Below are 13,527 nucleotides of genomic sequence, written 5' to 3' on the forward strand. Positions count from 1 at the left end.
TACGATTATTTGGGTTTTTCTTCATAGCTGTTAATTTCATTTCCACACGGGTGATTTTACAAGGAAAGGAAGGTGAGAAGTCCTCATTTTTCAAGCTGGGGTGGGAAGATAAAAAGTAAGATGAGATTTAAATAAAGTAACTGGCCCTCTGACACTCTCCTTTCTCTTTGACTATCTCTACACGTAGTCGGAGTGTCTGCTTCTGAGTAGCAGGAAATAAATAATTCAGCATTTTCTGCTACATATCAACCCTCTGCTTATTTTCCCCCTCAAATTACATATTCTGGCAAGATTTCCCCCTTGTTAAAGCATTTAATTATTGTGTTTGGCAGTCATGGTTGATTGCATTATATAAACAAATGCCTACTTCAAACACTGAAACTGATTTTTTTCATAGTCTGCCAGAAAGCGAGACTATTTGATGTGCAGTTCGAATGCTCTATTTCTGATTATATAATTTAGGTCTGGGAATAGAATTCTGGCATTTGCCTGCAGTGCTTAATGCCACAGAAAATTAACCTTTAGCCTCCTCTGTAAGAGGGCAGATCATCGTGGATACAAGTTCCAAAAACACGTTTAAGGTGAGCTCCGTTCTAGGAAGCGACCCTTTTATCTGGAAGCATACGCACATCTGCGTAGTGCCGTGTTGTTTTTCCACATTCTGTGTAGTCCGTGACCTCTGCGGAGCTGTCAGAACTCAGACCCTTCATGGTAGTCAGCGTTTAGACGAAGAGTCTGGTAGACAAAGGCTGATAACTTTTCCACCTCTCTGCAGCCAATGCTCGCTATTAGGTGCTTAAATGTATTGCAGAACACTTCTTGGGGCTTTCAACTCCCAGTTGGGGCATGACGTACGCCTGTAGTCCAGTAACGTGTAGGGAAGCCAAAGCCCCTAATGGACTGTTCTTTCTAAGCTCAGTTTCGAGAAGAAAATCTAACCCTCCCTCTCCACTGCACACGCAGAGGTCTTGGACATGAGGGGTTATTTCCGGAACTAAGATAGACCTCCTGAAGTGCGGTATCCTAGGTCTTCATTCAACCCATTTCACCCATCTTCTCTTCTCGGAGTCTGTGGTGAGGCTCCTTCTTCAGAGCCAACCCCGAGGCAGAGCAAGAGACTGAATCATCAGAGGAAGGCTAAATTATAGCTTGGCCACCATACTTACTTCTAGAAGCAGAAACTTGTATGACCCAGTTGAGAGACAAAGAAATTGAACAGGGGTTGAAAGAGGGTTTCATTGTTAACCCCAAAGCGGCCAGAGAGTTCAGTTAGGCAGAACTTCTCATCTCTTGAGGAATTTGGATAATTGCTATTTTACCCTAACAATCGCAACAGAACAAGTGACCTCAGAGGTCAAGCTGTCTTCCCCCTGCCTTGCCCAGAGCGAATTTGCCACCAGGGAGTTTTAGAAACCCCTCTGAGAAATGATATCCAGAGGGGGAGCCGAGAGCCAGCCAAGGTCAAGCTAGGGTTATAAATTTTTGTAGACCTCCATTTATGACACCCGCGTTTCACTTTTCTTTCAAGTCACATAAATGCCAGGTTATATACCTCGCACATTTCCTAGAACGGGTGCCTGCCCGTTGGAACCGTTTCCTATTTGAAAATGGAGTGGTAAACGCAAAACCTTCGTTAACAATCGACGAAGTGGCCTCGCTGAGCAACGTGTAGCAGTCACGAGTGACATTTTGGGTGCTTACCGCGTGCCAGCAGGCAGAGTAGGGCAAGTGCTTTGCGCTTTGTCATTTCCCCTCTACTATCCTGTGAGAGCTGCTCCTGACTGGTCCTCCTGCACCCATTCCTGTCCCCTTCAATGCGCTCTCCCATTACATGGTGTGGGAACTTGCCTAAGGTCACGCTGCTGCTAAATGGCAGGAACAGGACTCAAACCCAGATCTGCTGGAGACCAAGGTGCGTGCCTTTGACCACTTGAGCTGTCTCAGGAGCATTTTCTCACACGGGCTCATACCCTCTTGCTGTCTTTCTTCTTTCTCCTCTCTTGCTTTCCACGTCGGGGTTGGGGTTTGGGAGAAGAAGGGAGATCCTACTCCTATAACCTTGTCTTACAGTTTTATTTTCAGATTTCAAATATATAGATATAGATATAGATATAGATATAGATATAGATATAGATATTCATATATAACACGAGTACAATATCAGATTCTCACTGGGTAAGTGGTCCAAGGATAGAAACAGACTTTTCACCTAACAAGAAGCCAAATAGGAAACCAAATCTGAAGATACGTCCAACTTTAGTCAATTTTTTTTTTTTTTAATGAAAACATCTCACACCAACCAAGGGAACAAATGTCAAAGGCCAATGCTGGAAGGGCTCTAGGGAAAACGGAGATCCTCGTGCACTATTGTTGACAATGTAAATCGATTCAGTCTTTTTGGAGAAAACCTGGCAGCATGTAGCAAGAATTATTAAAGCCTTAACTCTTAAAGCCCATAGCGCTCTTTCTGGGAATGTATCGTAAGGGTGTCAGGAGGCAAGCATTTCTTGAACAGCTGTAGCGTTAGAAGGCGTGAGAGATGGGATGAGGGAGAGCGAAATGGGGATGAGGGAGATTCTGATCTGAAGGAGGAACTCCTGCAACTCAAAGACTCTAAAAAAGCCCAGGTTCAAAAATGCTTTCAAAGGATTGATGACAATGGAGAAGAAAATACAAGCAGTAGCCTAAATGTCTAAAAATGGAGGTCACTGTGTACCTGACCCGGCACCCCACCACCCAAACTCTCCTCCGCTCTTGTTTACGCATACCCCTGTGAAAAATGGCGGTGCCAGCCCCAAAGTGTCTACACCACAGGCCTTAGCCCTCTCCCAGACTCCTCCCCCTCCTTCACACACACCCCAATCTAACCAGCCCCAAACCATATGCTTCCCCACTCCGGCTGTCTCGATATAGGCCACCATCACCTCTTTCCCAGCTGGTCTCTGCCCCCTTACATGCATTCTTACTTCCTCATCTGTTCTCCCACGTCATTGAGAGTCTTTTTTCCAACATACAGATCCGATCATGGTATTCCTCAATTTAAAACCTTTCAATCCCTTCCCATTGCTGTAGGATAAAGTCAGACCCTTGGTTTAGATGCATGAGGCCCTCCGTGGCCTCGTTCCTGCTTGTGTCTATTGTCCTTCTCTTGTTGCTCACTCTTCCTCCTTACCACTCCTTACACTAACACACACGCACGCACCCCACGCTTTCTACCTTACTGCATTGCTTGCGTTTCCCCCAAATAGGCACCATGGGTCTTTGCACGTGGCATTCTGCGTACCTGCCCCCTGACCGCATCCTGCAGATCCAGGCCGGCTGACCCCTAATTATTCCTGTTTGTTCTTCCGGGCCCAACCGCTATATCATCCCGTCCGAGGACAATTTCATGACACACACAGAGACTCAAGACCAGGTTGGGGGTGGGGGTGGGCGGGGCCCCACCTGTGTTCACCACAACACCTGACATATGCCCGTCATGTTAAATATTCTTAATTTGGAAAGAAATTCTAAATTCTGATGTCTGAATCATCTGTTTTTCATTTTAACTTGGGGGAAAATATATTAGCCTGCTTCATCCCTAATATGGTGTAATGCTCTCTTTTACTATTTGTTGATAGTACTCGCTCCAGCCATTTGAAATTGTGCCCCAGGACTGTATTCCTAGGCTCACTGCCTTGCTGTCTGCAGAGGCAAGAACAGGTTTCTGGGACTGTAGGCTTGGGGAGCCCTCAGTGACCGCGGTGGAAGAGGAAGGAGAGGAGGGGTACGCTTCCAGTGGCATCGAGGGGGAGGGTTAGACCGTTGAGAAGCCAAAGAGCTTACTTACTACCAGGAGTCGACCAGGGTAAAGGTACTCTGATCCAGAATTGCTCAGGTTCTGTTAGCTAAAACTCCAGTTAGCCGACTGTTTGTTAATTAAAATGTCTGATATCAAATGTTTTCAGCAAGAGAGGGGAGCCTTACAAGGTCTCTTCAATGTGTTCCCTTGTCTTTAATGTAAATGGTATTTATGACCCCTTAAATGTTGGCATGAGTAATATCTGATACTTCAAGACAAAACATGTGGCCATTAAGGTTAATGTTTCTTCACTTTTTCTAGTCAAATGTCTTAAAATTGTTCCAAATGAACATGTAAATTCAGCAGTGTCCATATAAGCTTTAATAACTCTATAAAGTGAACATAGAGAAATTTAATCCCTAGTGCCATTAATAACTCCCCATATATAAAAAAGAATTATTTCTTTTTTTTTAATATTTATTTTTATTTTTGAGAGAGAGAGACAGAACATGAGTGGGCGAAGGGCAGAGAGAGAGAGGGAGACACAGAATCCAAAGCAGGCTCCAGGCTCTGAGCTGTCAGCACAGAGCCCGACGTGGGTCTCGTGGGTCTTGTGGGTCTCGTGGGTCTCGTGGGTCTTGAACTCAGGATCGTGGAGATCATGACCTGAGCCGAAGTCGGACGCTTAACTGATTGAGCCACCCAGGCACCCCCAAAAAGAATTATTTCTTAACGGAAATAATCCACGTTAACTTCGGATGCCTTAGTAAACAGAAATTTTTCTATTAGGTTCAGCCCAAGTTACCCATCTTGACCCAATCTAATTGATTGGAATTAATTTTGTGCAGGCAGGGATAAAGACTAATCCAGGTCAATCAGCACCTTATAATTAACCCACATGCTGTTTTTAAAAGACAGAGAAATGTCGGCATGGTCTCCAGTTTAAGGTTCTGCACCAATCTAATACAAAGGTCTAAAATTTTATGGGGTTCAGATTTCAGGGTGGAATCACAAATAACAAAGGTTTTGCTAGAGCAGATGGTTATTCTCAACTGCCAAATGCTGAAGTTTTCCTGGGACTCTGTCCTAACCATCAGGAGTGAATGAATGAGGATGTGAATTAACGGCAAAACATTTCTAGGTACCTTTTAAACAGGGTTGGAAAGCCTGGGTTTTATCAATGGGGCTAAATTGATATTGCAGTTTTTAAAGCCTGAAATCTTTGGACCCCAATTGTCAACTGGAGTTCAGTCTAAACCTGTCACTTTTTATTGCTGAGAACATAGATAAATCTCTGAAAAAAGAAAAGGGGAAAAAATGTTTATGAGTGATTTTTCTACACAATCAACACGTTAAGCAAATTCTTAGTCAATTACAGTTGTCAGTAAAGGTGCCACACTTAATGCAGGGTGGCCTTTCTTACTTTGATGCAGAGGAAAGAGTAGAGTTGACCCCAGAAGAGCCCACAAGCCCGAAATTCACGGGTCCACTTACACCGATTATTTCTGATACATACAGCACAGTCCTGTAAGTGTATTTTCTCTTCCATGTGCCTTTCTTCATGCATTTTTTTTCTCTAGCTGTATTCTAAGAACACAGTAGAGAATGCATATAATATATAACATACGTGTGGGGCGCCTGGGTGGTTCAGTCGGTTAAGCGTCCGACTTCAGCTCAGGTCACCATCTGGTGGTTTGTGAGTTCAAGCCCCACGTCGGGCTCTGTGCTAACAGCTCAGAGGCTGGAGCCTGCTTCAGATTCTGTGTCTCCCTCTCCTCCCCTGCTCATGCTGTGTCTCTCTCTGTCTCTCAATAACAGATAAACGTTAAAATACACACACACACACACACACACACACACACACACACATATAAAACATATGTGTTAATTGTCTATTTATGTGATCAGTAACACTTCCCATCAACAGTAAGCTATTATAGAAGTTTTGGGGAGTTGAAAGCTACATGTGGATTTTCTAGTGTGGGAGGATGGGGCGCCCCAAACCCCCACGCTGTTCAAGGGTCAGCTGTAAATGTGAAAATCGTTTTTGCAATATATCAAGAGTCAGCCACAGAAAGGCTCTGCTGCCTTAATGTTATTTCTTAGTTGCGATGTTTTTAATAGAATGCAAGTTTCATAGGTTTTTTGAAATGTATTTTAACCTAGGTTTTAATCTTATAATGAATACTCAGCTGCCAAGAGATGTTTAGTCATGTGTTAAATTTCTTGAGCTTTATGGCTGTGGATAGCAATGCAGATAGGGTTTCTAGGAGCACAGAAGATGCGAATCTTAAATCTAAAGAGGAGACAAATATAGGCAGCCCACTTTGCACCACAGTGCTCTTTGGAGAATTCATAAAATAAAGTAGGTATCATAAAGTAGATCATGTTTTCCCACGGGAATGATTTTATAATTATGGGCTGCTTTCTTTAACAGAACTTGGTTTCTCATTATAACAATAGCATTTTTTTTTAATTACAGCGGCTGTGATAGAAATATCATGCACACTAATTATACCAACGCCCCAGTGCATGATGGCTATTCATTCATTCATTCATTCATTCACTAAGTGCTCACTGGGTAGGTACCATGTATCAGGCACTATTCTGGGGTTTTGATGTGAGCAAAACACACATGACACCCCGCCCCCCCCACACACACACACAACCACATCAATATTACAGAGTGGACTAGTAGGGGAGATGACTATGAACCAAGAGTTCATTGCAAATTATCAATGCTAGAAAGGACAAAGATACAGGCACTGCCTGGAAGAGGTCGTAGCTGAACTGAGGGCAGTCGCAGCTGTGGCAGGAGGTTGTTCGTGGCTGGAAAGCAATGGGTAGGGACCCGGATCTCCTAGAGGAGCTCAGAGAAGAGTGACGAGTCTGGAGCCATCCAGGAGAGACTCCCGTATAAGTTAGCAAGGAGGCAGGGACTAGGAAGTACAAGGTGTTCGGGATCGTGTGAAATTTTTGATCACGGTCCTCGATGAAATGAAAGGCATAGGGGAGTTTTCGGTGGATGAGGGAAGGGTGGGGTGACATCCCATTTGCAGTGTGAAAAGCTTGTAGCGTGATGGTCCTGTGCTCTCAGGAGAAGGTGTAAGAGAATATTATGCTAGTACGACTGAAAGATGACCAGGGCAGAGATGGAGAGAGGTCAGTGACACTTGAGAGTGAGCTAAAAAGTAAAGAACAAACAAAACAAACAACAACACCAAAGAAGCTAGCAGTGGTCATGATTTGAATCTCTGGAGTGAAAAGGTGGAAAGGACGGCTCAAATTTCTGGCTGGTGTGTCCACACAAATCGGGTGGCAGTCACTGGAAGGCGACCAGACTGGGGAGGAAGATTGCATTTCGTTTTGGGTAATTTATTACATTTCAGTTTCCTGTGTATTCTCAGATCTCAAATAGTCACTTGGATATACTGGTCTGGTGCTCAGAAGTTTGGGCCAAAGATAAAGATGAGTCACGGGGTAATCCTGCACAGGAGACTGAAAAGGAATGTCAATATAGGCAGGAGGAAAACCAGGAGAATAAGAGACCGTGGTCCCCAAGGGACGAAAGTGCTTCAAGAGGAGCCCGAAAGCGTCATGCACTGCTGGAAGTTACATGAAAAAGAAACTGATAAATACCAGCTTGGATGAAGAAACTGAGCCGTTCTGATGGTTGGAAAAGACAAGGGGAAAACTAGATTCGAGTGGGTTGGGGAAGAGCTGAAGAGGTGAGGGCAGATAACCCCATGTGACTTTTACCCTTGAAGAGAAGAGAGCTGCTCCTGGAGCAGCGGGACACCTGGAGAGTCCAGGAAAGTCATCTGAGATGGGCAAGTGTGACCACATTTTCCTACCGCTAGGGCGGAGAGAAAACAGATGCCTTGGCAGCTAATAAATGTCTCTAGACTACAAGACCTGCTTGTGTGTGTGTGAGAATTCAAATTCTGTATGAATTTTCAGGCAGGTTTCTCAGGGATTGATTTATATCCGCAGACGCGACACACGTTGATATTTTGCCCGTATGCGATCACGGCAACACTGAGGACCATAAACGCGGCATCTGGGAGTTAAGGTAACGTTAGCTGGATTTTGTAGCGCGTCCAGCTCAGAACAACAGTTGTCAGGTTGTGGTTATTACTCAGAGAAAAGAACCAACAGTAGAGCATCGTCTTGTTCTTCTCGTTTTCATTTTTTTTTTCGCTTTAGAATTTCCACCATGTTCCTCGTGTTACGAACTAAGCCAACACAGATGCCTGCAGGCCCTCCGAATTTAGAAAACAGGTTTTTATTTCTCATCCCCCAGAGCAGCTAGTTAGTTCCCAACGTGCAGCACTTTGATCCAAAGGCCGTTGCCGGCTCCAGAGTCTCAGTGGTATCTGAGTGAGAGAACCAATTGATCTAGAACCATCTTAAGGCCCCGCAGTGTGGGGAGACTCACAAAGAGCCACCTCAATCCAAATTTTGCCCCTCCTGGATTTCCTCTTGGCCTTGGATGCAGAGTGGGATTTGGAGCAGTTAATCTGGTGCTGCCTGGACGGGCCTGGAGAGAAGCACTCGAAGCTGTGCCCCCCTCTGCAAGACATACGGCACTCGTTGCCTTGCAGCATTGTTCACCCCTGGTGTCTCAGTCGCCTGTAAATGCAAGGACTCTCCTTATCCGATGGTTGATTCTTTGCCTCCGTACACCTGCTTCAGAGACCCCGCACCTGTGTAGGTCAAGGGCAAGCAGTGGTAGCCTCCTTCCTAACGCCCCCCCCCCCCCATTAGAGTCAGCTTGCACTTGCTGGGGCCACCCAGTCATTTGCTTCGGGGAGTGAGGCCTGAACCCTGCTTGGGAGGGCCTGGTGCCTGCAGTCTGACTGTCTGTCTATCTGTCTTTTTATTTCATCAAAGTATGGTTGGCCAGCACCTTGCATGAGATCCAGGCCTCCAGCAGAGCGATTCCAGAAGGCTGCACGTTATGCTGTGCTCATCGCAAGCATAGCTACCATCTGCCAGCATACAAAACTGTGACAGTACCGTTGACCGTAGTCCCCGTGCTGTACCTTTCGCGTCCTCATGACTCATTCTGTAACTGGAAGCCCGTGTCTCCCACTCCCCTCCACCCCTTTTGCCCATCCCCTCACTCTCCTCCCCTCCAGCAACTGCCAGCTTGTTCTCTGTATTTGTGGGCCTGTTTCTGCTTCTTTTGTCTATTCCTTTGGTTTTTTGTTTTGTTTTTTTTTTTAGATTTCACGTATACGTGAAATCTTACAGCATTTGTGTTTCTCTGTCTGATGTATTTCATTTAGCCTAACAAGTCCCTCCCTGTTGGCACGAATGGCAAGAGGTCATTCTTTTTTGTGGCCGAGTAATATTCCATCGTAAAAATTGGCCACATCTTCTTTATCCATTCATGTGTCGATGAACAGCCCCGATACTCTAGAAAGAGCCGCTCCCCTGTGGGCAAAGTCATCTTAAGCTGAATCAGCTGTCAGAGTAAAAGCTGCATGTGGTATAAGGCTTAAAGCTGCTCTCCAAAGTCACAGAAGAAGCCAGCTGCAGGACCCATAAAACAACTTGCTATAAATCGCCAAATAAACACCAGTGTCCCACACTTAGGACATCAGGGGACAGGGCAATAAAGACGCTCTCCTCCCACCCAGGTTCTGAAGCAATCTGAAAATTTAAAACAAAGGAATAAGGCAGAGAAACCAATCTCTCACCTTTATTATCGATAAAACTGACACGAGATTGTGCCTTGTGTCCGTGGGGTGGGTATCCAATACTAAACTCACAAGCAGAAGCTCTCCCACGCGGCAGAACGAATAGGACAGCCTCCCCCCCTACAAGAGTGGATTGAGCACATGGCACCCTTGTGGCGACAAGAAGTAAAGCAAGACGTGGGCTGCCTGTGGGCAATTCTCTGCCGAAAAGAACCAGAGCGGGGCTAGATGACGCCCGCCCAGTTTTCCTTCTACACTTGCTGACCAAATTCCCGATTTCTGCCCCAAAGAGAAGTCTGTGTGTGAGGTCAAAGAGAGACCAGAAGCTCCTGGAACCCCACCCAGATGGCAGAAAACAATCAGGAGCTATGAAGAAACTCCCCCCACGCAGCCCCGCCCTGTGCCCCAACATCTCCTTCCTGACACAATAACGGGAGATCAGATATTTGCTACAGAGATGGGAGTCCTGGTTAATTCTGATGGCTTAACGCACGTTTCAGCAGTGGACAGCCATATCACAGCCTGACACGGATTTATAGACAGACTCCGTATTTGCTAAGTGCCCTTTGTGTGCCCTGAACTATCATAGGCCCTAAGAGCTTACAGAGAAGCAAATGGCCCAGTTCAGCCCTCCTCCTCCATAGGGGGTGTGTGGGCACAGTATTTATGTTAATGGGATTTAGAGAATAGTTGGTAACTCACTGTCACCATAGGAAATCAGAAGCAAACGTCTATGCAGTAAAGTCTGTCATGAGCCGTATTGGCCTTTAAGGATCCTTCGGTGTGATTCTGATTTTCTAGATCTCCTAGCTGAAGACAAAGTGTGCTTCCTTCCTCGACGCGTCCTTTTTCATGAAGAGGGGGAGGGTATGTCATCAGAAGGCTGATTGGGAGGAAAATGACCTCATGTGCTCGCAATTAAAGCTGTTTCCCTTTGCATCTTGGTGGAAGAACACCCTGGGCGTGTGGCAGGTCTGTTTAAGGAAGTATATGTGTATGAATTAGGAAGGGTGGGGCTGACCTACACAGGCAGGACATTACTCTTCTTCCTCTTCCTGCCCACGTTTCCCACAGCAGTCACAGTCATTACTCAGCTTCCTGTTGGGGAAAACCTTGGACACTGAGCGCCCACCTGCTTCGACGGGCAGACTAAGGACAGCAGAGTGTTCGGCGCTGCCGTGAAGCCTGAGCCTTGAACTTGCACGCAGACCCCTTTCCGGGAGTATCCGAAGCAGAGGTGGTGCCGTTCTGCGTGGGGTGGGGGTGGGGGGCCCGGAAAACGGCAGCCTTGCCAGACCGTCACTGCCTGGAGTAAAACACCACAGGCGAGTGACACGTGGGGATTCCCAGGGGCCTGTGGTGCAGAAAAGAGCAGGCGAGGCCCCCGGATGGCACCCGCAGCCAGGCAGTGTGGGCGATTGCGGCAAGCGAGAGGCGGCTGGGAGAATCAGGGCGTCGGGCAGCCGGGCGGCGGCGGAGTCCGCTGGGCCTCTGGCCACAGTGCTGATTCTCTTCGTCCAACTGCGTGTTGGCTACAACACGGCGCTGGGCGCGAAGATGATGAAGGTCGTGGCCTCCGGCTTCAAGAAGCCCACAGTCCGGTCAGGGGGGGTTGTTCGTACCGCCCTCAGCTGGATTCCGGGTTGTAACGTAAGACAGTGTGAGGAGCTCGAAGACACCCAGCCCCCTGGCACCGTCCCAGACCTAGTGGGGCCGGCCCTGGGCATCTGCATTTTATCCAGAGCTCCCGACGCGCCCTGCGGTGTGGGGATCGCCGGCAGAATAAGCCCAGCGTGCCGAGTGCCGGGCGCGTGAGCCTTGGGAACCGTGAGGACACGAAGGAGGCAGACCTCTGGGGAGCACTCAGGCATGGGGTTCAGGGAATTTTACCGCAGCTAGCAGGTGGCTCCCTTCACCTACTTTTCCACATTGATGTCGCTTCTGGTGGCTGGTAACAGCAGCCGCACAGGGCTCTCAGGGTCTGAATCTGGGCATATTGCTGGGCGTCAGGCTCTGGCCGCGTGTCCTGTGGCTGTCACCTTGGACTTCTGATTCGCCCCCCGAGGAGCGATGTCTGTGGTTTGCGGGGATCTCAGATCCGTGGCAGCGGTGACGATGGGAGACCTTGAACAAGAGCCCCACTTGAAGAATGCTGGTTCTCTATCGTCTGCACGGCAGATCCTTGGCTTTTGCAGCACCGCTGTGTTATCTCCGCCACCCCACCCCGAGGATGGGGCGAAGGTGGCTTCAGCTTGTCTTGATAGAGCCTTTCCTGGAATCCCTCAGGGGCCTCACCCCCAGCCCACCCAGTCTCCCGCAGCTGGACACGGAGCTCCTAAACAAAATGACTCAAGGTAAACACGCTTACTTACTGTGTTCCCGCCTCCTGGTCCTGTCCCCTAACGAGTGACCCTGGACCATCCCAAAGAGTCCTGCTTCATCCCCCACCTCCAGGCCACAACCAGGCCCCAGGCTTGAGCACCTGGATCCCCTGCTGTCCTTTCCCGGATGCCACTCCCTGCCCACAGGGAGGGGGCCCGGCAAAGGCATTTTCAGCCTGTCCTTGTGACTCTGGCGGTCATGGGAACTAAGAGACTGTTGAAGGCCCCTTCGGCCCTTTCCCTAAAGGACAGGTACATGGCTCACCGGGCAGCAATCTGCTGACCCCCGTCAGAGCCCAGCACAGCAGAAAGGCATGCTACGTGGCAGAGGGCGGTCCCCACTTTGGGGTGCACCACAGGAAGAGACAGGACCCGTACCTCTCGTCAAATGCTGCCCCCCATGATCATATCCACTGTGCCCCAGCTTCACGGCTGACCCCCACCCTGAGGTTGGGACGAGGAGAGACTAGAGCCCACAGCTTCCCAGTCTTGTACCCCTTCAAGTCCCCATCCTCCATTTCTACCTTCCCTCCCTCTGCAGTGATACTAAAGTTTTTCTAAATTTTGGAAGTGTTCCCAATAATGAGCAAATGAGGGAAACTTCAGCAAAATGAATGTGCAAAGTGTGAACCCTCAAAACCCCGCTGCTTTGTAATACACTGTAGACATTTGTGTGTGCGTGAAGAATAGGGAGGGATCTGAGGAGTTTGGCTCCTGCAGAAACAGCCTCGATCTCGTTAAATAAGGTGTCACTGGGAAGGGAGAAAAGGAGTGTGTGGATGTAGATCCTTTCATTGGCATAATCCATAGACGTCATTAAGAACAGTAAATTATATCAAAACCTCTCAGGCTAATACAATTAATTCAATCTCAGTAACCACCCAGGGTGAATGAATAGAGCAGCTAGAGATCCTCAAGGGGTGAATGAATACAGCAGCTAGAGATCCTCAAGGGGTGAATGAATAGAGCAGCTAGAGATCCTCAAGGGGTGAATGAATAGAGCAGCTAGAGATCCTCAAGGGGTGAATGAATACAGCAGCTAGAGATCCTCAAGGGATTCTCCAACTTTCTACTACTTGCCCCTCCCACAGCCCTAATGCAGTCGGTGGTCTCCAACCAATGTGCACCGGGCATCTTGACCAGTAGGGGGCATAAGTGAGCAGTGTACTAAATGAGTGGCGCTCAGGTCCCACCTTCTGGGTATGAGGCAACTCCAGCCAGCTCACCAGGAGAGATAAAAGAACTAGGCTATTGGAATCAATTCATTTAAAAACATTTTTTAAATTTTTTTAACATTTATTTATTTTTGAGACAGAGAGAGACAGAGTGTGAACGGAGGAGGGGCAGAGAGAGAGAGGGAGACACAGAATCCGCAGCAGGCTCCAGGTTCTGAGCCATCAGCCCAGAGCCTGACGCGGGGCTCGAACTCACGGACCGCGAGATCGTGACCTGAGCTGAAGTCGGACGCTCAACCGACTGAGCCACCCAGGCGCCCCTAAAAACATTTTTTTTTAATGTTCATTTCTGAGAGCGAGAGCACCAGCCAGGGAGGGACAGAGAGAGGGAGACACAGAATCTGAAGCGGGCTCCAGGCTCTGGGCTGTCAGCACAGAGCCCAACACGGGGCTCGAACCCACGAACCGTGAGCTCATGACCTGAG

The 13,527-nt window shown here is 47.9% G+C and overlaps 1 protein-coding gene across 3 annotated transcripts in view; it reads left to right on the forward strand.

The window, feature by feature from the left end:
- Nucleotides 1–13,527, forward strand: part of PLEKHG1 (pleckstrin homology and RhoGEF domain containing G1) — a 232,272-nt gene that overhangs the window by 76,870 nt on the left and 141,875 nt on the right. Inside the window, exon 1 of one of the 3 annotated variants that reach the window (XM_058735637.1) lies at nt 10,790–11,840. The exons of the other annotated variants lie outside the window; for them this stretch is intronic. Within the exon in view, the coding sequence (XP_058591620.1) occupies nt 11,636–11,840 (205 nt within the window). The 5' untranslated portion in view covers nt 10,790–11,635. Of the gene's footprint in view, nt 1–10,789; nt 11,841–13,527 lie in introns of those variants that run through there. 3 annotated transcript variants of the gene reach the window in all.

This window comes from Neofelis nebulosa, chromosome 6 (genome assembly GCF_028018385.1).
Source record: "Neofelis nebulosa isolate mNeoNeb1 chromosome 6, mNeoNeb1.pri, whole genome shotgun sequence".
NCBI lineage: Eukaryota > Metazoa > Chordata > Mammalia > Carnivora > Felidae > Neofelis > Neofelis nebulosa.